Here is a 24536-nt window from a genome sequence, read left to right as displayed (position 1 = left end):
CAGGATATTAAAATTAAACAGGACAAACTAAACGGGAACAATACCAGACAGGAAATACCAACAGGAAACAGGAAGAGAGCACTGAGCTTAAATAGACGGAGAGCATAATCTGTCAACGAACCCTAGCTGGCGCCACACGGGCGGGGACAATTGGGCGCCATGGCAATCGTGACACTTAGGTGCTTTTTTACATTTGTGATACCTCCAACATTACAACAACGCTTTCCATAAACACAAGGGAACTTTGCTTGCAAAATAACTTTTCATTTAAAGAACACTTATGCATGATGAATGCATTAACTTTTCAGCGCCCGATGTTTCCGGTGACGTGATTACACGATTTATGTCACCGTGGAGATGTAGAAAATGTAATTCCTTTCTTCCCTGACGATGATAAAAGGACTTAGTCATCTTTTTAGAAAAAAAAGCTTGAGGTGTTAACAGTCTCTATTTACAGACGCTCCCCGATCTAGGAACGAGTTACAATCCAGACGATTGTTCGTAAGCTGAATTTGTTCTTAAGTTGCTTCAGTGCTATATTTTGTATGGAATGTATGTTTACGGTTTATATAAGTATGTTTAAGGCTTGTATAAGTAACCTATAGTGTTGTTTTGTATTAAAAAATAAACATTTAATAAAATAATATGATCGATAAAGATAAATAAAGTGAGGTTTTACTTACTTTTGGGACTTGCGCTTCAAGAGGTCCTCCTCCGTGGTAAGAAGTGGCTGAAAAAAAGCGTTCCGACCATTTTCTCAACCGCATCAAGCTTTCTTATTCAACGTTTGTTTCAAAAGAAACGGCTTGCCTCTTCCTTACACATTAAACCAACCATATTGAATGGATGCACAAGAAATTAAACAATTCAAACATCAAAGTTCTTAGCGCGCTAGTAATACAGTACACGTTGTTATGATTACACATGAACCAGGAAGTAGAAGCCGTATTTCTTCTTCGGTGTGGATGCTGGGTGACCTCTCACAGCGCCACGCGGTGGAAAGAAGCATTAAAGTACTGTCCTCTACACGAAAAAGGTGCACACAATACAAAATCTAACTTACAGCTATGTTTGAATATTTTTCGACATCCTGAGAAAAAGTTTCGTTTCTACCGTTTTCCGTAAGTCGAATGTTCGTTAGTAGGGGGGCGTCTGTATTATATTTTTGGACCATACTGCTTCACTACGCCTAGACTCACCATACGGGGCGGGCTATACACTTCAATCGCTGGGCACAGGAAGCAAAACTAAGAAATGGGGGCTTCTTCGTTGTGTTGACAATTATCTAATTAAAGCAACTCCTGCCATCTAATGGTGAATTTTCATACTGAAATCATTCCCAGAGGCTTGATGCTAACAGATGAGCTATTCCAAACAATTTGAAATAGTTTTTAAAATAGAACAACAACAACATATTTCTCTGGCACTGAGTGAATTAATAGAGAAAATATTTCGACTTTTTAAGGACACCTCAAGTGACGCACCTCACCTTCAATTGGTGAAAAGTGGATTATTCATTTAAAAACAGAAAAACTTATTTTGCACAAGCCACTTGACTTTCATAATAGCTGCCCATACAATCCGCAGTTTAGTGAAGAAAAACTAACTATGTTAAGACATCATGTAATTGAGGAATCTTTCATTATAGGACCTATACGGGAATTAAAACTTTGTTAATCTCTGTCGCTATCTCCTAGTTAGCTCATTCAAGATGCACGTGCAAGTACATACATTTCTTTGATGCCTTTGGATAAACTTTTTTTTCCTGAGGTTTGGGTTGGCATTTGGACTCTACTTGAAGAGGCCTTGTCTTACTTTCACCATTTTCATTTTATTTTCGGTGACGGGCATGACATCATTCTTCAGCAATCACCCCCACCTTGCATTGCTCCCACCAAATGCTTTCCGCCCCGAACAGCTTTGCTAAAAGTGAGATAAAAGCAGATAGGTACTGTGCAAAATAATGCATAAGAGATCTTTGAACTCAGCAGGGCATTGTTAACACATTCTAATATTGAGAAAATATTTAATTTTCAACTTTTTAGGCCACTCCACCTATTATTGGTGAAAAGTGAAGTATTAGTTTAGTAAAAGAAAATTCTATTTTTCTCATGCCTCCTTCGATGAACACTTGACCTTCACAATAGCAGCCTTGTATGTTTTGCACTTAGGAAAGAAAAAAATCTTCCTAACTAAGTAAAGACATACTATAATTGAAGAATCTTTAATTAAGGCGTTACAGCAGAATATGCTGATGTACTGAAGTAATATGCGCATAAAGCCAGTCCTCCCATAATGTGTCTCTGATGAGAAGGAGGATGCAGAACGGCCTTCCGAATGGACGCGGCGGGATTTAAGTACACGGGGCCGGGAGGAGTGCGAGCGCAGAGTGGATGCTGCAGCTGTGAAATGAAGAGCTGTCGCATCTACTGAGCACTTTCCCGAGTGGAGGAAACACACTTGGCGCAGCAGAAATAAATCATGCGCGCCTTTTTTCCTTTTTTCCCCTAATACATCAGTGTGCGATTGTAGCTTTCAAAACAAGAGATGGGAAGTTTTGGCCGCCTTGCAAAGATTTCCGGCACTACTTCCTTAATCTGATATGCGCGCATGTAAGCTACATTTTGAGGAGATAACGCGGACTGATGCAGCTTTAATGCCTCGTTTTATGACTGGCCTAATGTGTCGTGCTTTTTAAAGACTTGCAGATGCACTGAATAAAGCATACATAGGGGAGAAAAACTTACTGTCACAAACTTTTTGGGATCATGGATCTTAATAGGAGAACAGATGATTTTGGCAGGACTTGTTCTTTTACAGCACTGCAGTCAAAATTATCAACCCAGGTTTTTCTATTCGTTCTTTAGGGTAAATACCCTGAAAGGGACACTGTGTAATATTTGACCACTAGATGTCACTGTATTGTGTGGTGCACATGTGTCAACTTCATGGCCCGCGGGACAAATGTGGCCCAACGAGACAATCCTGGGAGAAACACAAGAGAAAAAGGAGCTGAATCATGCTAAACAATGACTTGCGGTTTTAAATATGTCCACTGGGTATTGCCAAGCCTAACGCTACTCGCAAAGCACCCACTATATGTGTAATTGTTGACTACCATTAATCAACCAGAGAAAATTGAGGAAACCCATTCCAGTGTTATTTTACTTTAAATAAAAGTCACAGATGCACTGTTTAAGGCAATATGGAAAATACTCATTTTAAAGAATATCATTTGGGAGTCTTTGCAGAAGTTAAATAGCTTTATCAAATCAAATCAAATGTATTTGTAGAGCACTTTCCAGCTCAAAGTGCTTTGTACAAACATTCTGCATAGAATAAGACAAATAAAATCCATTTCTTTATCACCACCTTACAACTGAGAACACTTATTACACAGACACACACACACAAAGGTTAAAATACAATAAAAATTAAATGAATAGTATTAGAAATAAAATATGATCATAACAAAAGACCTGGGGACGGGGGTTGGCTTTTAGGTGTCATATTTGACCCTGATCTATCCTTTGAAATGCATGTAAAGAAAATTACTAGAACCGCTTTCTTCCATCTTCGTAACATTGCTAAAATCCGTTCAATACTGTCTCAGTCTGATGCGGAAATTATAATTCATGCGTTTGTTACCTCCCGTCTCAATTACTGTAATGCACTACTCTCTGGTCTCTCGAAGTCTAGAATCAAGTCACTTCAGCTGGTACAAAATGCCGCAGCGAGGCTTTTAACTAGGACAAAAAAGTACGATCACATAACACCGATTTTGGCTAACCTGCATTGGCTCCCAGTTAGCCATAGATGTGATTTCAAGGTTCTCTTAGTATTGTACAAAATCATACATGGACTTGCTCCCTCTTATCTTTTAGATCTGATTTGCCCCTAAGTCCCGGACCGAAGCCTACGATCTGAGAGTGCCGGTCTTCTGGTGATCCCAAGAGCAAAGAAGTGTTCTGCTGGTTCGAGAGCGTTCTCCATCCGGGCACCGGTGCTGTGGAATGCTCTTCCCCCTGAGATCCGATCTGCAACCTCAGTGGAAATGTTTAAATCTAAACTTAAAACTCACTTCTACTCCATAGCATATGAATAACCTACTCTTCTCGTCGGCTGAAAAATAGTCTGTGTAATATAGTGTAATGACTTGACTTGACTTTTCCACACTGATAGGAATAACAACAGATGGGCTGAGGAATTTTAGCCATTGAACCACACCCTGTGAAGGAAATTATGATTTAAATGTGCCCTTTATACTCTTATACCTGTATATACTCTTATACTCTTAGTTTGTACTCTTATATCTTTATACATTTATATTTTATTGTATACTCAATAATTGTGTGATTTTACGATTTTGAGTTGTTTTCAGAGGAAAGCACCTTCAAGGTCAAAAGAATAAGTTCCCAGGTACCAAAAAATGTGTCTCTAATCAAGAAGCTAAAACTTGAAAGGCCACTAACAGTTTCTCAAGCTACTCCTCATGGCCTTCGTTTTTGGTGCTGGGAAGCGTGCTCAAGGGCTTGCCTCCCACATTGCAGAGATGTATTTTGTTGCAAAGTTTCACTATCCTTATTGCTCATGTATTAAGCAAGATGGCGGCGCCCTGTTCGGCTGCGGCTACATCGGCTCGCTACAGTTTTTTACATTTTGGTCATAAAACCCATTCTACAAGCCAACCACCGCCCCAGTGCAGAACACTAGCATGGACTTTCTGAATGACCTCAACAAATTCTTTGGAAGGTTCGAGGCACAAAACGGCACCCCTGCAGCGAAAGCGGTTCCAAATCAGGGCGAAAGAGCACTCCACCTGGACTCATCTGACGTGAGGAAGACCCTGAGAAGGGTCAACACAAGGAAGGCTCCAGGCCCGGACAACATTCCGGGGCGGGTACTTAGGGAGTGCGCCGATCAGCTGGCTTGTGTACTAACAGACATTTTCAACACCTCGCTAGACCAAGCCAAAGTACCATCATGCTTCAAATTTGCCAACATCATCCCAGTGCCAAAGAAACCCCAGATCTTATCACTCAACGATTACCGGCCCGTTGCACTGACTCCTATCATAATGAAGTGCTTTGAGAGACTGGTTAAAGAGCACATCACCTCCAGTCTCCCCTCCTCATTCGACCCCTTTCAGTTTGCCTACAGGACAAACCGCTCCACCAGGGATGCCATCTCCTCTGCGCTTCACCTGAGCCTGACACATCTAGAGGAGAAGAACACCCATGTGCGGATGCTGTTCCTGGACTTCAGTTCAGCATTCAACACCATCATCCCACAACATCTGGTGGACAAAATGAGACTCCTGGGTTTCAACACCCCCCTGCGGAACTGGCTGCTGGACTTCCTCTGTGACAGACCCCAATCAGTGCGGATAGGTCAGAACAGTTCAGATGTCATCTACCTCAGCACGGGCTCCCCCCAAGGCTGCGTCCTAAGCCCCTTGCTGTTCACCTTGATGACACACGACTGCGTCCCTAGGTCCGCCACAAACCACATCGTGAAGTATGCTGACGACACAACAGTGGTGGGCCTCATCAGGGATGACAACGACCTGGCCTACAGAGAGGAGGTGGAGCAGTTGGTGGGCTGGTGCAGGGACAACAGCCTGGTCCTGAATGTCGACAAAACTAAAGAGATCATTGTCGACTTTAGGAAAAACCAGCCCAACCATGCCCCACTTTGCATCAACACCAAGGCTGTGGAGGTTGTCAGCAGTATCAAGTTCCTAGGGGTGCACATTACAAACAAACTCACCTGGTCCGTAAACACTGCATCACTGGTTAAGAGGGCACAGCAGCGCCTGTACTTCCTGCGGAGGATGAGGAGAGCCCACCTGCCCCCACCCTCCCTCATTACATTCTACAGGGGCACCATAGAGAGTATCCTGACCAGCTGTATCTCTGTGTGGTGTGGAGGCTGCAGCGCTACCGACTGGGGTAGTGTTAGGAGGGTAACGAGGACAGCAGAGAAAATAATCGGGACTACACTTCCCTCCATTCAGGACATTGGCCAGAAGCACTGCCTATCCCATGCTAAAAACATTACCGGGGACCCCTCTCACCCCCATCATGGACTGTTCACTCTGCTAGCCTCTGGGAAGAGGTACTGCAGTGTGCGGTGCAGGACCACCAGGCTCCGCAATAGTCTAGTCCCCCTGGCCATTAGACTGTTAAATGGTCAATCTAACATATAGTTAACTTAAATCTAAACGGCTGCTAATCTGACTTTTGCACTACTGGCAGTTTTTTTTATAGCTCGCCACTCCTGCACATTGCTCTCTGCACTATTGTAATTACAGCGTTATTGTTACAGTGTTAATGTTACTGTGTACCTGACTTGTTAACCTGACTGCCCATTTTGCGCATCTGGTTAGCTACTCTTCTTGCACTATCGGAACTATGGTAAAATACTATACGTAGCCAAAATATAATACAACATTATTTATATCTGTACATTCAAGGAAACTGTGGGGGTCAGATGCATCGACATTTCGTTCTGTATACACGTGTACTAGAATGACAATAAAGTAGATCTGAATCTGAATCTGAATCTGAATCGACCCAGTTTTTGACGGCGAACACAGTCAACTCAAACTGCAGATTAATATACGATCGAAGGTTTTTGCTGGATATGCGATCATCCAGAAATCAAGTGCTCGTTGCTACGACCACTGGAGAGCCCACCTGCCCCCACCCACCCTCATCACATTCTACAGGGGCACCATAGAGAGCATCCTGACTAGCTGTATCTCTGTTTGGTGTGGAGGCTGCAGTGCCTCCGACTGGGGTAGTGTGAGGAGGGTGATGAGGACAGCAGAGAAAATCATCGGGACTTCTCTTCCCTCCATTCAGGACATTGGCCAGGAGCGCTGCCTATCCCAAGCTAAGAACATTATCAAGGACCCCTCTCACCCCCATCATGGACTGTTCACTCTGCTAGCCTCTGGGAAGAGGTACTGCAGTGTGCGGTGCAGAACCACCAGGTTCCACAATAGTCTTGTCCCCCTGGCCATTAGACTGTTAAATGGTCACTCAAACACATAGTAAATCTAAACTGCTGCTAATCTGTACATCTGTGGGTTCTGTTTGACTTTTTGCACTACTGGCAGTTCTGTAGAGCTAGCCACTCCTTGCACATCTGTTTCTCTGCACTATCGTACTTACAGTGTTATTGTTACAGTGTTATTGTTCTGTTTACCTGACTTGTTTACCTGATTGCCCATCTTGCACATCTGGTTGGCTAATCCTCTTGCACTATTTGCGCTACTGTAAAATACTATACATAGCCATAATTATTTAGTATATTATTAGCACTCAATACTACAACTCAATACAACATTTTATTTATATCTGTACATTCAAGGAAACTGTGCGGGTCAGATGTATCGACATTTCGTTCTGTATACACGTGTACTAGAATGACAATAAAGTAGATCTGAATCTGAATCTGAATCTGAATATAATCATCAAGTAAAACTATGCCGGTGGAGCATATGAGAAGCCTTTTTTCTAACCAATACGTGAATCCATTACAAAAGCTACAAGCAGGGTTTAATACCAATAAACTATCCCTGAATTTTACCAAATTCAAATAAACACAATTCAGGGGGGAGAAAATATCGGTAATCATGAGCTTCACATTTAGATTGACAAGAATAGAATTGATTTGGAAATTTGCATCGTGAGGCTTTTTGTACAGTCCTCTCCTGTTCTGCTTGAAAGTTACAAATGCATTGATGTCTTCTCTCCTCATTCTGTGTGTCTAGTAAAGTATAAACCAGTATAAAATCAAAATAAAAACCTTTTTTTCTGCAGCAAAAAGAAAGAATAATTTTGATAAACGTTATGCAAAAGAAGAAGAGAATATTTTAACAAGATTCTCAAAAGTAGAACAGATTAGTTTTTGGAGAACATCAATGTAGCATTTGTTTGCTATATTTATACCAACTGAGGTGGACTATTAAATCTATGTATGACAAAATGACATCAAGATAGGTTTTTGGTACTTAATGACTTATATTTTGAATGTTGGTAGGTTATCCTTAAATAAAATTCCATAATATATACCATAGAGTGGTAAGTTTAATCTGTTTTTAATTTTAGACACCTGCAAAAGAGATTTTGTAGGATGGCAGTTCTTTTTTTTTTTTACTATTATTGCGCCCTTTTCTTAATAGTTTTTACTACATCATTGTCGCTATCAGTCAGTTATGTTGCTGTTCTTTGATTGCAACACCCCTTAAGGGTGGTCTGCTTTTTGTAACCTTGAAAGTCTCATAGGAGGGCTTTTGGAACGGATGGAATTTTTTTATCCGAGGGCCGCTCTCAGGTCCCCTTGCAAGTTCAAAAGCTATTCAAAATGTATTCTCGGTTTATTTTGAGTTTCTACTCAAGTTTAAACTTATGAGTCTTAATCTGCTTCAGGAGATGAGATAACTTTGATCCGTTAAGCATTTTCGTGGCTACTATCTGGCTTTAGGGACATGTTGCACCAGGTACTTTATTCATTTATACCGTAGGAATATTTTTCTCCTTCTTCTTACATTTGCAACTAACTACAAGTTACCATTAAAAATATGAATAACAGATATTGAGTATTTTATTGCCATGTCAACACTATTTTTCTCTATAACGACCAAATTAAGTTGGAATTTCTTTTTAGCTGGTTGGGTCCGCTCCTGTACTCCTTGCAGGTTTAAAAACAATTGACGTCTTCTTTAATTATATGGAGTATCAACTAAGGTTTAAACTTATCAAGAAGAAAGAAGTGTTTACAATATTCCTTCTGACAAACAGTATATCCATGTGGGCCTTAATACCCCCATTAGTTTATCAATTTTAAAATGGCTCTCAACGAAACTCTTGAAATTACTTGTTACTGCCCCCTAATGGGATAAAACTCAACAGCAACTTCATCAGCTCCACCATCCATCCGTCCTTTATCTGCACCGCTTATCCTCTGTAGGGTCGCAAGGGTGCTGGAGCCCATCCCAGCTATTTTCTGGCAATCGGCAGGGGACACCCTCAACTGGTTGCCAGCCAATCGCAAGGCACAATGACAGGCAACTCACACATAGGGACAAGTTAGACCAGCCAATTAACTTAATATGAATGTCTTTGGAATGTGGGAGGAAACCCACACAGGCACGGCGAGTACATGCAAACTCCACACGGAAAGGCTGGTAGCTGGATTTGATCCCATGACCTCGGAACTGTGCCGTGGACGTGCTAACCAATCAGCCGCCGGGCCGCCCTCAGTTCCACCACATAGCAGAAAATTGGATGGAAATGTCTACCATTGGGTATTTTTGGAACTGTGTGGAACTTTAACAATATTTAACTCATGTGCATCATTGTGTGATAATAGAGTGTAAGGTTTGCTAAGAAAATTTTGCCGCCGGGACTCATTTACTCCTGTTTGCAGGATATACTTAATGTTTTGACACGAGATATGATTGTTTTAGGTGAAAACGATTTAAACTATTATTACGAAGTTCAAAAAATAAAGCAACGTTTTACTTCTACTAATTTCCTACTATTTTTATAGTTGAATAAAGTAACTTGTACACTATACAGTATGTTTTGCACATCACCTCAGGAATATTATTTTGAAACCATAGTTGGTTGCTCAGTGAGTCTGTGTGTGTTTGGAGCTTCTCAAGTGGTTCTATCGGCCATTAAAGTAAACACAGGGGGTGCTTAAACACATCTTGGCAAATAACATCAGTGAGAGAGATCCCGCATACAGTTGGCTAATGGGCCAAACTGCAGCAATAGAATAACATTAGCAGCACAGCAACAGACAGAGCCTCATTGTGTGGGACTGATGAGCACACAAGGACCAGAACCTTTTGTCTATTTATAGTTTGCACTCCGAGTGTGAAAGATGGCTTTCCCTCTTAGGTTTGCAGGTATTCGGCACAAGTGAAAGAAATTCAGATTTTTTTGTGATTCTTTGAAATCATCAAGGAATTATTGTTTTATGTTGCTTTTTCCATTTAGGGGTTTGATTCTGTGCAGAGCTGAGCAAACATTTGTATTAGAGGCTTGGACTGAAGGAAATATGACGTGAAAAAAGTAAGTTTTACACGTGAAACACAATCCGCCTTCAGAATATTAAAAACCAACAACAAACGTGTCCTTGTTTAAAATCAGAAGTGAAGCAAAAGTTTATCAAAATAGAAATATAATGCGATCATTGGTTTATACATTCACAAAGTCTTGCTTTAAAATAAAGTAGCTGTAGACTAAAATACTAGTCTCGAGTCAAGAATGTTTTTTTGTTTATATTGGATAGAAAGACTTCTTAAAATTTGGTAGCCATTTTTAAGAGATGGAAAAGCTGAAGTCTAAAGCGTGAAGCGGTATAGTGTTGGTGAGCATGCAAATGAAAAAATAAATTGCATTTCGAGTTTTTCAATCCAAATGACTGAATTTGGCGCTTAAAATTTGAGATATAATATGACTTTCCTGCTATTACTTTTAATGTTTGTATCAATAAATAAATTACTTTATACATGTTCACTGCTTCAAAACCAATTGGATGAAATTGTCCCTTTATAAACACACATGCAATGAAATAACGTGCATGTAAATGCAAATGAAGATGTTTTTTTATTGATGTATTGACAAGGTATCGGATTTAAGACGTTCTATCTGCATAACCTATACAGATACCTAAATACATCGATCAGACATTTTCCCCTTCGGTCCGTATGGAAAATTTGTAACACAATGAATCAAAAAGTTTGCCCACCCCGAAGTAACAGTATATTGTTAATGCTTAGCTAAGCATTTAAACGCATTATGAAGTTCTATACGTGGTTTTCTCCAACCTTTTATTCCTCTGGAGCTCCTTCTTATCCATGATGACAGGCACGCAGTTGGTCAGCTCGGTCCAGTCGGCGTGCAGCCCGCAGCTCCAGCCCGTCGAAAACCGCGAGAAAAGCCACGATTCGTCCTTGCCTGGCCGGTGGCATACGCACTTTTTCTGGCCGGCTTTGCAGTCACAAGGCTGCTCCAGACGGATATTCCTCACCAGGTGCCGACCGAACGTGGTGCCGCCTGTCTTCTGGATGTGCAGGAACACGATCACGTCGTCGCCTTTCATGTTGAACTCCACACGCCGGTCCAAGTCTCGTTGCGTGAAGTTAAACTGGGACGGCGCCCTAATGGGTCCATCGTCCTCCAAGTCCTGCTCGCCGAAATCATCCTCGTACCCGGCGGAGAGCAAGCTGGCTTCCCGCGGTGTGTCTCCGTTTTGCAGCGGACACGAATGACTACCGCCGGGACAGATGTACTGGTAGCCGATCGTAACAAAAAGAACCGCTAGAATGGGAACCAAGATGAGCTTGCTGGACTTGTCATCCATGATAAGCTTTGTCTTCATTCCATCACTGAGTGGAGGGGGATGAAAAATAGTTGGGGTGCTCCGTGAGAGGTGCTTAAAATTTGGGGTGCCACATGTTGACAATCGGACGGCGATCACCTCTCTAAAACCGCGCAGCACGGGTTGGGTCCAAACTTAAGCTGCATGGCTGGTTCAAAAGTTGTGAAAAGCCATGCTTTCCGTGCCCAGTCCGCTCCGCAACACGCGTGTGTTCGCTCTCTCTCCTGAGAGAGGGGATGTCGCAAGACTGGGACCGTTGCGTAGCTTGCCCCAACACCACCACCCTCCCCCCCGCAGCATCCCTCAGCCTCCCCCGACTGCTGAAGCTCTCTGACTGGCTGCACGGGAGGCCACTAATCGCCTGCGTGTGCTTGTGTGTCCCTCTAATTGTGCACGCTTGCAAGTCCCACTCCCACAGTCACAATTTCTCGTTTAGCAGAGTGCGTCCGAACATAAATTACATCATGCTTGTTCAAGAAATGCCTACACTCACGTTAAAATAAGGTGTGGTGAAATATAAAATGTCATTAATTTATTCAATGACAGAAACACGGTTTTCATGGGAAGTGCAGGTGGCAGCCTTTTTTTTTTTTGCCATTTTGACTCATTTTTGAAGGCCTACAATCAATTAATCCTGTATTGGCATACAATCACTGTTGGGCCTGTTACTTTAAAAATGTAATTAGTTATAGTTAAGAAGTAAATGGAAGGAGACCAAGAGGAAGGCCGCGATTGACATGGATGGATGGTGTTTAGAGTGCACTGCAGGAAAGATGTCTAAATATAGTGAAAGCTAGAGCTCTTGTTGGTGATAGGAATGAGTGGAGAGGTGTTGTAAAAGGATAGTGGGATGTTTGGACGCGTTGTAATGGATCGGCAGGGCACCTGTATGATGCGGCAGAGGTAAACCAGTGAAGGCTGTCGGGCCCTGCTGTTGAACTGAAGAGTGTGTTGTGTCACACTGACCCGATGGTCAGTGTGACACAACAATGGTCGCTTTCTTGTGTCCCGTTTCATCTGGAAGGACAAAAGCATGACCATCTTAGGTGCTGAGGTGCGTAACTTGTTTGGGTGTTTGGGCATTTGGGTTGGCCATGGTCCAAAACATTTTGTGTGTGTTTTTCGCTACTTTTCACTTTTTTATTTTCTTTTTTTTTGTCTTACTGTCGGTCACCCCTATCGAGGGATATGACCAGGGTAGATAGATAGATAGATAGATAGATAGATAGATAGATAGATAGATAGATAGATAGATAGATAGATAGATAGATAGATAGATAGATAGATAGATAGATAGATAGATAGATAGATAGACAGACAGACAGACAGACAGACAGACAGACAGACAGACAGACAGACAGACAGACAGACAGATAGACAGACAGATAGATAGATAGATAGATAGATAGATAGATAGATAGATAGATAGATAGATAGATAGATAGATAGATAGATAGATAGATAGATAGATAGATAGATAGATAGATAGATAGATAGATAGATAGATAGATAGATAGATAGATAGATAGATAGATAGATAGATAGATAGATAGATAGATAGATGGATAGATAGATAGATAGATAGATAGATAGATAGATAGATAGATAGATAGATAGATAGATAGATAGATAGATAGATATACTTACTCACTACTTCTTCCCAGAAGTAACTGAGCTAATACTGAATTGCTCGTCAAAGTATACCCATAGTTACCAGGGAAAGTAACTATTCATAAAAAAGTTGTTGTATGGCAAATAATTTAAATATTTTTCAGCAAATACAAAACGTTGCGTTTACCTGTAGCGATTGGAATTCCGACCATTTTCAGAAAACCTGCTTTTTTGACTCAGCTCACTAAAAAGAGCTCTTTCAGGTACCAAAAGGCTTCTCGGGTTGTTTTTGTTGCTTTAATCACTGCATTACCGATTATTATGTAACATTAAGTACGGTATGACTTAAAAAAAAATGGGGGGGGGGGGTGACAAAATGGGGGAAAAAGAAACAAAAAGAAAAATACAATAACTTTTTTATGCTCTACAAATTTTAATTCAACAACACAGAATCCCCCAAGATTGCATAGGAAAGAATCATTAGAGAGAAAAAAGGTGTCTCGGAGAAAACTAGCACTTGACAATTGCCTGCTCATAGAGACATTTTGTTAGCGAATGACACAAGTGCTGGCAAATTTTTTCAAATTAGCCTTCATTCGCCTTTTCTTTCAGCGCTTAGTAAATACATATCATAATCGCTATCTAACTATATGGTAGTCGCTATTATGAATGGTGACATGATCCTAAAAGACGTGATGTAAACAACTTGGGAAACCAGGCCGCTGAAAGTATGTGTGGTACATGCTGCTGTTGGCGTTCCGCAGCCAAAGTAACGCATCACTTTTGACCATCAGTAACAGTAACAGAGGAAAGTATTAGTAGTTAGATTACCCTGTCATCGAAAAAATAACGCCATTATGTAATGGCGTTATTTATAACAGCTTTATTACCAACACTGCACATATGAAAATAAATTTTGAACCCTCATCCATTATGTTTCTTGTTTTTACTATTTTTTAGTAAACAACAGTTCAACATTGCAAAATTTCTTTAAAATACTTGTTTCCGAGAAAATTCCAGAGTAAAACAGTTTTTGTGAGAGGATGCATTTCAAGTAGAACTTTCACTTCAGTGCTTTTTAAAAAAAAATTGCACTTGTGATACCTCCATTACCTAAACAATGCTTTCTATAAACACAAGGGCACTTGGCTTGCAAAATATCATTTTATTGCATTACCAATTAACTTATGCATGAACTACCAAGTGATGTAGGGAATCAAATAGACTAACCCATTTTAATGCAGTGCAGCATTTCCGACACTGCGTTGTTCACATTTTCGTTTTGTTTTACATTTTCACATTAAATCTTCGTATTTTTTTTTAAATTAAGTATTATTATAAAATTATATTTAAGCCTAGCCTGTCCTTTATTAGGGAAAAGACAGTTTTAAAAGTTCTATTATTTTAAGGTGTGCATAAGTTGAATTTGAAAAAATGAGCTGGTTAGACCCATGCTATTTAGCTAGGTATCCATCTGGCTATCTATACCTATATCTACCTGTCTTTTTAATAATACGTTTATTCAGTTCAACAAAAAAATAGATTGGGAAAATAATAAAATACACGACATTTCCAATTCAAAGCAAATACAATAGTCAGTGTCAGGCCTCACTGACATTTTTTAAGTTGAGAGCTACTTTCAGTCCATAATTAGCGTGAAGGGCTATCAGTTGAATATACTTTTCTAAAAGAATAACCAATTATGTTATATCCTTTCAGAACCCGAACAGGGGGTGGACCCAAACGCGTAACGTTTTCACACCAAGCTTTATTTTACGGAAACGGGGCATTCATGCGCGGGAACACAAACGCCAGCAATTCGGCAATCGCTTGGTCAGAAGAAGCGGTGCAGATAATTTAGGCGCGGGAAAACAGGAAGCCAGAGGCAGACGAGATCGATACCAGATGCAGGATACACAAGCAGGATACCAGACAGGACTGCACAGACGGGATCGATACCAGATGCCGGACTGGATGGGACAGACAAGATCGATACCGGATGACAGGACAGGACCGACAGGATCAATACCGGATACAGGATGCACGAGCAAGTATTTGTACTTATTTTATTCAGCCAGTGTAAACCATAAACATGATATATACAGGAAACCATTTGACACGCGAACCTCTCAACGTGACGCGTCGCCTTCGATCGGCGCCGGGTTTTTAGACCCAAGTGCTTTGTTGGGTAACCAAACCCCCCCAATTCCAACCCTTAATGCCGAGCGCCAAGCATTTGCATTCAAAGGCGTCACTGCAAGTCTAAGTCTTAGGTATGACTCGGCCAAGGCTTGAACCAGCGACCTCCCAGTCTCGGAGCGGGCGCCCTACCATCTAGGCTACCAAGCTGGTCTAAGATACCAGACAGGACGGTACAGATACTGGATACACAAGCAGGAGACCGGACAGGACGGGACAGACGAGATCGATACCAGATGCAGGATACACGAGCAGGATACCGGAACAGGACGGGATCGACGGGATCAATACCGGATACAGGATGCACGTGCAAGATACTGAACAGGACCAGACAGACGGGATCAATATCAGATAGGATAGACGGGATCGATACCGGATGCAGGATACTGGACAGGACTGTACGGAAAAAGGATCCAGGATGCACGAGCAAGATACCGGACAGAACGGGATAGACGGGATCGATACCGGATGCAGGATACTGGACAGGACGGTACCGATAAAGGATCAAGGATGCACGAACAAGATACCGAACACGACGGGACAGACCGGATTGATACCGGATACCGGACTGGACATGACAGACGGGATCGATACCGGATGCAGGATACCAGATAGGACAGGACCGACGGGATCGATACCGGATGCAGGATACCGGACAGGACAGGACCGACGGGATTGATACCGGATACAGGATGCACGAGCAAGATACCGGACAGGACAGGACCGATACTGGATACAAGAGCAGAATACCGAACAGGACGGAAACCGGGTGCAGGATACGAGCAGGATACCGGACAGGACCGATACCGGATACAGGATGCATGAGCAAGATACCGGACAGGAGGGGATCGATACCGGATAGAACGGGACAGACGGGATCGATACCAGATGCAGGATACCAGATAGGACGGTACCGACGGGATTGATACCAGATACAGGATGCACGAGCAAGATACCGGACAGAACGGGACAGACGGGATCTATACCAGATACTGGATACACGAGCAGGTTACCAGACAGGACGGGACAGACGGGATCAATACCGGATACTGGATACACGAGCAGGATACCGGACAGAGTCAAAATGCTTGCCTTGCAAGTGCAGAGGTTTGTTGACGGACTGACAAGGAGTGAATGAGAGCACTGAGTTTAAATAGGAGGGGAGCCAATCAGGCAACGAGCAGCAGCTGGCGCCAAACGAGCGGGCACCGGTGAGGGCAATGAGCAATCATGACAATATCCATCAAGCCATCCAACCATCCGTCTGTCTGTCAATTATGTCTGTTTGTCAGTCCGTTGATTCAGCATCCATCCATCCGGTGGTTAAACCTAAAAAAATGTGACCATTTCCTTAAAAAAAATCCTGTTGCTTTACATAAATTTGTAAAAAGGTTCTGGATCCACCAATTTAATGAGTCAAGCTGCGGGTCACATAGCGCTTGCAAAATTCCTAAATGACTCGCTGCGCAAAAGCTCTAACTATCATTCAGATGGAAATGTGAAGCGTCATTACTTGCAGTCATTGTTATATCGGTAGCATCAAATGAGATCCAGTTCAAGAGCTGTGTAAATTCATTCTGCCTCATGATATGGTAGATCATCGCAGTCACCAATTGTGGTCTGTTTTGGCTTTCTCAGCAACATTTCTTAAGTGAGGTAAAATGCCTGGAATCAAAGTTTACAATGACATAATGCAGTTTCCAAAGAGTGAAAACCGCATCCATTCTCAAATTGTTGGCGCCCCAAAGTGTCGATTAAAGCCGAGCAATAATGCTCTGGCAGTAACAGACATTTTTTTATATAACTGCATGTTTTACAAATATGAGGGGTGAGTGGCTTTTGCCTCACAGGCAAGCCAGCTGCTTGACTCACCTTCAGAAGTACAGCCCAGAATTTACAGGGGAACAATTTATTTTAAAAACAATAAAAGCTTTTTACCTCATAAAGGCAATCAAACTACATAGTGCATATGCGGCAATTGGGCAGATAACCAAACATGTTTTCTGCCAATTTTTATACTTCACCTTTACTGTTGTGTTGTAAAAGCTATAAAATTAAAGTATTCTATTTAGAATAAAACTTTTTTTCAAGAAAAAACAAAGGAATAACTGTCAAGATATTCTTTATTTTCAATGTGCCAACAGACATAGGATTTCATTCAAATTAAAGTGACCTCTAAAAGATAAAATTTTATGGGGACATTAATCATACATGTCAGAACCAGAACAGGAAGAGGACCCAGATGTGTAACGTTTCTCACACAAGCTTTATTTTACGGAAATGGGGCAGTCATGCACGTTAACCCAAACGCCAGTGATTCGGCCATCACTGGGCTGAAGAAGTAACGCAGAAGTCTGGCGTGGAACAACAGGAAGCCAGAGGCCGACGAGATCGATACTAGTTACACAAGAAGATACGAGACAGGACGAGACAGACCGGATAGATACCAGACACTGGAGACTGGAGTTCGATATCAAACAGGACGAGATAGACGGGGACGATACCCGATACTGGAGATTGTAGCCAGGTATCAGACAGGGCGAGACGCACGGCATCGATACCAGACACTGGAGACCGATATCAAACAGGACGAGATTGACGGGAACGATACCTGATACTTGATATTGTAGCAAGGTATCAGACAGGATGAGACAGATGGGATCGATACCAAACACTGGAGACTGGAGTCAGATATCTAACAGGGCGAGATAGACGGGATCGATACCGGACAGCGTCAAAACACACGTCTTGCGGGTGCAGAGGTTCGTTGACGGACTGACAAAGGGTGAGTGAGAGCACTGAGCTCAAATAGGAGGGAAGCCAATCAGTCAACGAGCCGAAGCTGGCGCAAAACGGGTGGGGGCAATTGGGGGCAATGAGCAACCCTGACAATACAGCTTTACCATGTTATCCGCAAACAAAATATATCCACTAAATCTGAGCAGCATTGAAAAGAATACTGTTATTTAGTATATTTTAGAGAAAGACTTCCGCTTTACATATATTTTGCTAAAAAGGTTTGCAAAAACAAAATGTTGTTGATGGTTGCGTTAAACATTATTATGAGCACATTTTAAAACTTTGTTGGAGGCCTCAATTAGTCAATTTGTTTTAAATTTTACAGAGTGGCTTTGCATTTACCATTAGAAATGTAATTGTTATTGTGGTATTTGTATTTTTAGTTTCATTTCATTTCATGGTACCATTGGATCGTGATTTCGAATCACAGTCGGTGTGAGACAAGGTTGCATTCTCTCTTCAACTTTATTCAACAGCTTTCTGAAGAGGATCATGACCAAAGGAGAATTTACAGTCAGAATTTGCGATACAACATCACCAACCTCCTTTTGCTGATGATATTACAGGATTGGCAGGAAAAAACAGGAACTTAAAGATCTGGTCAATTGCCTGGACAAAACATCAACCCAGTATGGGATGGAAATTAGCACAGAAAAAAAACAAAGTAATGACCCAAAAATTCCCAAGGTATCACCACAAAATCACCATCAACCACAGAGAGCTAGAGCCTGTCACCAAATTTAAATATTTTGGAGCTGTCATATCAGAAGAGGGGTCAGAACCAGAAATCACTGCCAGGATAGCTCAAACAACAGCTGCACTTGCCAGACCTGAACCCATACGGAGCAACAAGAACATAGCAGGGAAAGCAAAGATCAGACTCATAAAGCGCTGGTTACTTCCATCTTCCTCTACGCTTGTGAGACATGGACTCTCACAGCAAAACTGGAACAGAATATCCTGGCCATGGAGATGTGATGCTACAAGAAACTTCTATGCTCCTTAGCCCATAAGACAAACGAAACGGTGCGCAACACCATCAGACCCTACAGAAGAACTGTTGTCAACTGTGCGCAGTCGGAAACTTCAGTGGTATGGTCACCACACAAGATCATCATGACTGACCAAGATAATTCTTCAGGGCAGAATCCAAGGGGGCAAGAAGATCCATGACCCAAAAACATGCCAGGGACCGTCAACAATGGAAAAGGCTTTATTTTAATTTTAATTTAAAGTTCTCAGAAATTTGACATTTTGCTGATTCCTACCGCCATCTCCCGGCTTAAAGTCAGTCAAGTTATTCTTCAGCTTCATAAACATTTCTTTTCTCATCTTTTCTTGGGTATGCGTTGGCGTTTGAAACAGGCCTTTTCTTCATTTTACCGTTTTCAGGCTACGCAGTCATTTGATTTATGATCAAATTTTACATACTGTATACTATAATAATTTTGGTGGGAAAACATTTTGAGTCGCAATCCAAAGACCCATAGTTGCCCGTCGCATTGCCTGCTAAAAGTGGACTTACAAGTAGTTGAAACGAAACGTTTTCTTTCGATTTGTCACCGTTATCGTGTGGCACTACAAGAACAAAAGTAATACCACCACACGTGCCTATATATGATCTTATACAAGCGTTTTACTGAAAACAAGTACACGGGAAAAAACGGCAAGTTCAGTCTCGCCGACCGTACCGGTTGCTAGCATACATTCATTGATGCTCGTAAATGCTCAAAATAAACACTGGATGCCGTTGTTTGTATGCAGCGGTCAATAACAATAACAAGGTGAGCGATGCACTCCTGGATGCAAAGGAGAGAGTCGGATAATTTATATAACGTGTAACTTTATAGCCACGTGTAACAAGTCCATTCACATTTGATACTGCAGTGGTGTCATCCCCCGCGTCTAAAAAGGAAACTTTTATTAACTCGAACCCTATATTCAGCTATTTGAAGTTTTTTGCGCGAAAAGCACATGCGATTTATTTCGGTAAACGCGCTGAAAGGACTAAATGTGTTACTTGCATCTAAAGTTGAGCCCGTACTTGGAGTAACTACGTGGCACAACACCGAGTGACCGACTGGCACACAAAGTCTGGATTGGACCGCTTCCCATTTACTATGCAAGCAATTTAGATGAGCACGATGAAGACGAGAACTATTATTCTGGTACCCCTGCTGCTGCTCATCGCGCATCACACCGCATTTGCATCCAAAGGCGTCACTGCAAGTCTAAGAGCAAAATGGGACTCGACTCCTTTCCTTTTGGAGACAAGGTATGTACATGCATTTGTATGTACTTATTGACAGTTCGGAACAACTGAAAATCAAAGTTGTTTTTCAATAGAGAAAGAATCACTTCTACATTTTAACTCGGACAAATCACGATACAATTGGAAATATTAAACAACAATGCAGGATTGTGAGAGGCTTTACATGGGGTCGGGAACCTATGGCTCGCAGGGAGTATGTTTTTCTTTATTCTGTGATACTTTTACAAAATAACTTTGCTTTCATCTGTTTTTTACAGCCATTATTTAGGACAGAAATGGCAGTCAAAATGATCCTCGACACTCTTAAGTATCTGCGGGAGGGAGACAAATTATTACGGCCGCGATTGACGTGGATGGATGTTGTTATGAATGCACTGCAGGAAAGAGGTCTAAATGTAGTGGAAGATGGAGCTCTTTTTGGTCAGAGGAATGAGTGGAGAGGTGTTGTAAAATGATAGTGGGATGTTTGGACACGTTGAAAGGAATGGGCAGGGCACCTGTATGATGCGGCAGGGGGTAAACCAGCAAAAGCTGTCGGGCCCTGCTGTTGAACAGAAGAGTGTGTTGTGTCACACTGACCTGAGTGACATGGTTGCTTTCTTGTGTCCTGTTTCATCTGGAAGGACGAAAGCATGACCAACTTAGGTGCCGAAGTGCCTAACTTGTTTGGGTGTTTGGGCATTTGGGTTGGCCATGGTCCAAAAATATTTGTGTGTGTTTTTTGCTATTTTCTTCCCCTTTTTATTTTCTTTGTTAATGTATGTGTTTGTCTTGCTGTCGGTCACCCCTTTTCAGGGATATGACCGAGGTAGAGAGATAAATATTTACATCAATATGGGACACCGGCTTTGGCATTATTATTATTTCATAGATTTTATCAGATCATCAAAAATCAGCAATGAAATAAAATGTGCTGAAAAATCAACTTTTGACTGTCAAGTGCATTTGGCCGTTTTGTAGAATCTTGTCTTAAAATATATGGTGTGGCTATCCCTTGACAGATAAGATACTTTAGCTTTTATGGCTCTTTTAGTCAAAAAGATTCCTGACCCCTGGTCTATACAATCAGCCCTTTTTTGTACAATTCCTCCAGAATTATTTGGCAGGCTTAACTTATGCTACACTACAACACAAGAGTCATCAGGAGAGAGCCCGATTAATGGGGTGGCGATAAAAATCAAATGTACAATTTAATGTCATGCCTTGGGAAAACTGTGCTTCAAACTGATGAGGTTGTGCTCCAATCTACCTTAAAGAGGCTATGTGACAGTGGTAAACGTCATGACATAAGTGGGGAGGTTTTTCCCTCATATGTGATGCATGTGCTCTTTTCTAGTCCTTGTTTGTTTGCCCATTTGGCAAAAAACGAGAAAACACTCCGCGAATTAATATTACCTCAGTATCACTGTTCACTGATACCACCGAGGCTGTGACCCGGGAAAGCTCTGTCCACTGATGATGGTTCCTGGCCAGAGTTGGAGTTAATGCAAATGTGTCCATTTCTTGATGTTGTCGGCCCAGTTCTTTTGCAGTCTGCCGTTTTCCCTCTGCCCCCTTCGACTGTGCCCTGGATGAGCTTGTGACTTGACAATTCCTCTGCGCACAGTTGACAACAGTTCTTCTCAGGGCCTATGTGCATTTCTTTGTTGCTGATTATTGCTTCATTCATCACATGAATTTTGTAGCAAATGCCTAAATGTTTCTTGCATCGCATATCCATGCCCTGGATTTTCCCTTCCAGCTGTGATTTGAGAGTCCGTGACTCCCTAGCGCTGAGGAAGTTGGAAGTAACCAGCACTTGCACGAGTCTGATATTTGATCTGACTGCAATGTTTTTTAGCTCTCCAGAAAGGTTGTCTGGCCATTACTTCTGCTCCTGACCTCTCTTATGAGATTATAGCTCCAATATACTTACATTTGCTGACAGGTTCTTGGTGGTTGATGGTGAAGTTTGTGTTGAAAAAGTGCATTTTTCAATGGATTGATGGTCAAATTCAATTTGCTCCAGAGGCAATGGATTTGAGCAGTTCCCTTTTATTTTATTGATGAACTGTTGCTTTGCAGTCCTTAGGTTCACTCTGTGGTATGTTGCTCCAAGACAATTCTATATTGCATGTATTCAATCTTTTTTCCGTCCCTTTCAGTGAGTTTATTGCGGAGGACGGCAATGAGAAATTCTGGCAATTTGTTGACACTGTGAAAGAGGTCACTGTGTACAAGCAAGGAGGTATGTAAGGATGAATCATTTATTTCCATTTGCATTCTATTTTACCTTTAATTTATCACACTTTCTTCCATTCCAGAGTCTGTCCGCTCATACTACAACCTAATAATTAAGAAAGCAAACCAGTTCCTTACAGTTCTTCAAGTGCACTTGTTGAAATTTGCTCTCTCGCTGCGCTTCTACTCACCAGCTGTTCACGCTTTCCAGCAGGTATGGTGTGATCAAAAATTATAATTGCGTGAATTGAAAACATTCTCACCATGGGAGCCTCATGAATTATTGCTGAATTATTCACTCTATAGATAAACGCACCCACATGCCACTTCTATTACATTTATGAAAAACTAAGTTCATGAGGATTTTTCAAGTTTTTTTTCTATGCAACCTAAATTTATAACCTGGACTCTGTCTTCTTCACTCGTGATTGCTTTTACACCACTGGGTTGTTGTTTTCAGACATACAAGGTGAAATATTTGACTTGAAATTGAGCTCTGCAGCGATTATTATCTCTGAATGATACTGCCAATATCACTTCCAGTGCTTACAGGCTTTTTAGTGAACCTCAAATCATGTAGACCTTAGATGAACCACCACCTGTCTATAATAACATTGCATATAGAGGTATGCGTTCTGTACACATTTTATATGCTCATAGTGTATAGTATTTACATTTGCTATGTAAATAGATAAAGTATTTATCATAGTTCACACAAATAAATCAGTTTTTTCCCAGATGTTAGGAACAATATGTTGTGCTGTAGCAGTCTCCAAAATACGCTTTTTTAGCGGTATCTGTCTCGTGAATCTTAAAAAAAAAAGAAAACCTATGAATATGTTAGAATATATTGTGTTTAATGTTCATGTCTGGTGTGAAAAAATACCCGTTATTCCACAGATAGCCAGCGATGAGCCGCCCCCTGAGGCTTGTCCAGCTTTTGTCTCCATTCATGGCCATCATAGCTGCAGTACAAAAAACATCAAGAAGCTTTTGAAGGCAGCTGCAAGCAGGTAAATGCAGGTGACACTGTCAACCCCTTGTGGAGCTACTAGCAGAGCAGGAAAGAAAAGTTTCCCAAGTTAATTTGATATTGGAAATCTATGCCACCCCCTCCGAGTGGTTGTTTGCCCTTGAAAGAGTGAAATGTAATTTTCTGTGGTGCCTTTTCAAATGCTTGCAGGCCCCATCCGTATTTATACAAGAATGATCACATATATCCCGGGGCTAATAAAACAGACGTTCCAGTCGCCGTTCTGTATGCTGAAATCGGCACCAAGAAGTTTACCACTTTTCATACAGTGCTATCAGAGAAGGCTGATGCGGGCACACTCACATATGTATTGCGTCATTATGTAGCGGTAAGTTGTACGTGCATGGAGTACAGTATATACTCGAGTGTCCAAGCTGCATGTGATTTTTGGGGGTTCAAAAAATGGAAAAAAAAGGCACAGGCATTGTAAACTCCATTTTTTTAGGTTGTGTAGATCAAGGACTCCTCGTATTTTAGTTCTAAAGTTTTTTTGTTAGTGGGTGTCATGATTGGGGTTAAGCATTTCTTCACCATCAGGGTTGGGTAGGGTTATTTTAACTGGATTACTTTCAATTACTTTTGGATTACTCCAATACCAAATATGCTAATAAAAGACAAAAGAAACTAAATATGAATAAAATTATGACTCACAACACGTGGTAAGCTTTCTCTCCTGGCTTTGATCTCTTTGATCTCCGGCAAAACTAGCATAAAATGCGACAGAAACAAAATGAAAATAAATCCAAACAGCTTGCCAACATCATTTTTGCCGTTCCATGTATTCCGTTACTCCCCAAGCCTGCACAAAATTTAGTAATTTTATGAGCATATTTTGTATTGGAGTAATCCAAATGTAATTGAAAGTAATCCAGTTAAAGAAACCCTACCCAACCCTGTTCACTATGTAACCTCTTATTTCCTCCTTGTTTCCCTTTATTAAAACCAGCACATACTAACCTTCAACAAAACCAGCTTGGGGGAAGAAAAAAAAAACATGTT

The 24536-nt window shown here is 41.4% G+C and overlaps 2 protein-coding genes across 4 annotated transcripts in view; one reads left to right on the top strand and one right to left on the bottom strand.

Annotated features, from left to right (window-relative positions):
* The window catches only part of hs6st3b (heparan sulfate 6-O-sulfotransferase 3b), a 141601-nt gene extending 129978 nt beyond the window's left edge, over positions 1 to 11623 (bottom strand). The window contains exon 1 of the mRNA XM_088352176.1: positions 10850 to 11623. Within this exon, the coding sequence (XP_088208302.1) occupies positions 10850 to 11403 (554 nt within the window). The 5' untranslated portion in view covers positions 11404 to 11623. The remainder of the gene's footprint in view (positions 1 to 10849) is intronic.
* Positions 11624 to 19506: 7883 nt separating this feature from the next.
* uggt2 (UDP-glucose glycoprotein glucosyltransferase 2) overlaps positions 19507 to 24536 on the top strand; it is an 84683-nt gene continuing 79653 nt past the window's right edge. The window contains exons 1-6 of one of the 3 annotated variants that reach the window (XM_088352174.1): positions 19507 to 19796; positions 20045 to 20287; positions 22429 to 22511; positions 22588 to 22718; positions 23405 to 23517; positions 23688 to 23865. In XM_088352174.1, the coding sequence (XP_088208300.1) occupies positions 20148 to 20287; positions 22429 to 22511; positions 22588 to 22718; positions 23405 to 23517; positions 23688 to 23865 (645 nt within the window). In that variant the 5' untranslated portion in view covers positions 19507 to 19796; positions 20045 to 20147. Of the gene's footprint in view, positions 20288 to 22428; positions 22512 to 22587; positions 22719 to 23404; positions 23518 to 23687; positions 23866 to 24536 lie in introns of those variants that run through there. The other 2 variants (XM_088352173.1, XM_088352175.1) reach the window with 2 other exon arrangements.

Source organism: Urocampus carinirostris, chromosome 14 (assembly GCF_059441175.1).
Source record: "Urocampus carinirostris isolate Australia breed hairy pipefish chromosome 14, RoL_Ucar_1.0, whole genome shotgun sequence".
Lineage (NCBI taxonomy): Eukaryota > Metazoa > Chordata > Actinopteri > Syngnathiformes > Syngnathidae > Urocampus > Urocampus carinirostris.
The sequence above is the reverse complement of the archived record's forward strand: the minus strand, read 5'-3'. Positions and strand labels throughout refer to the sequence as shown.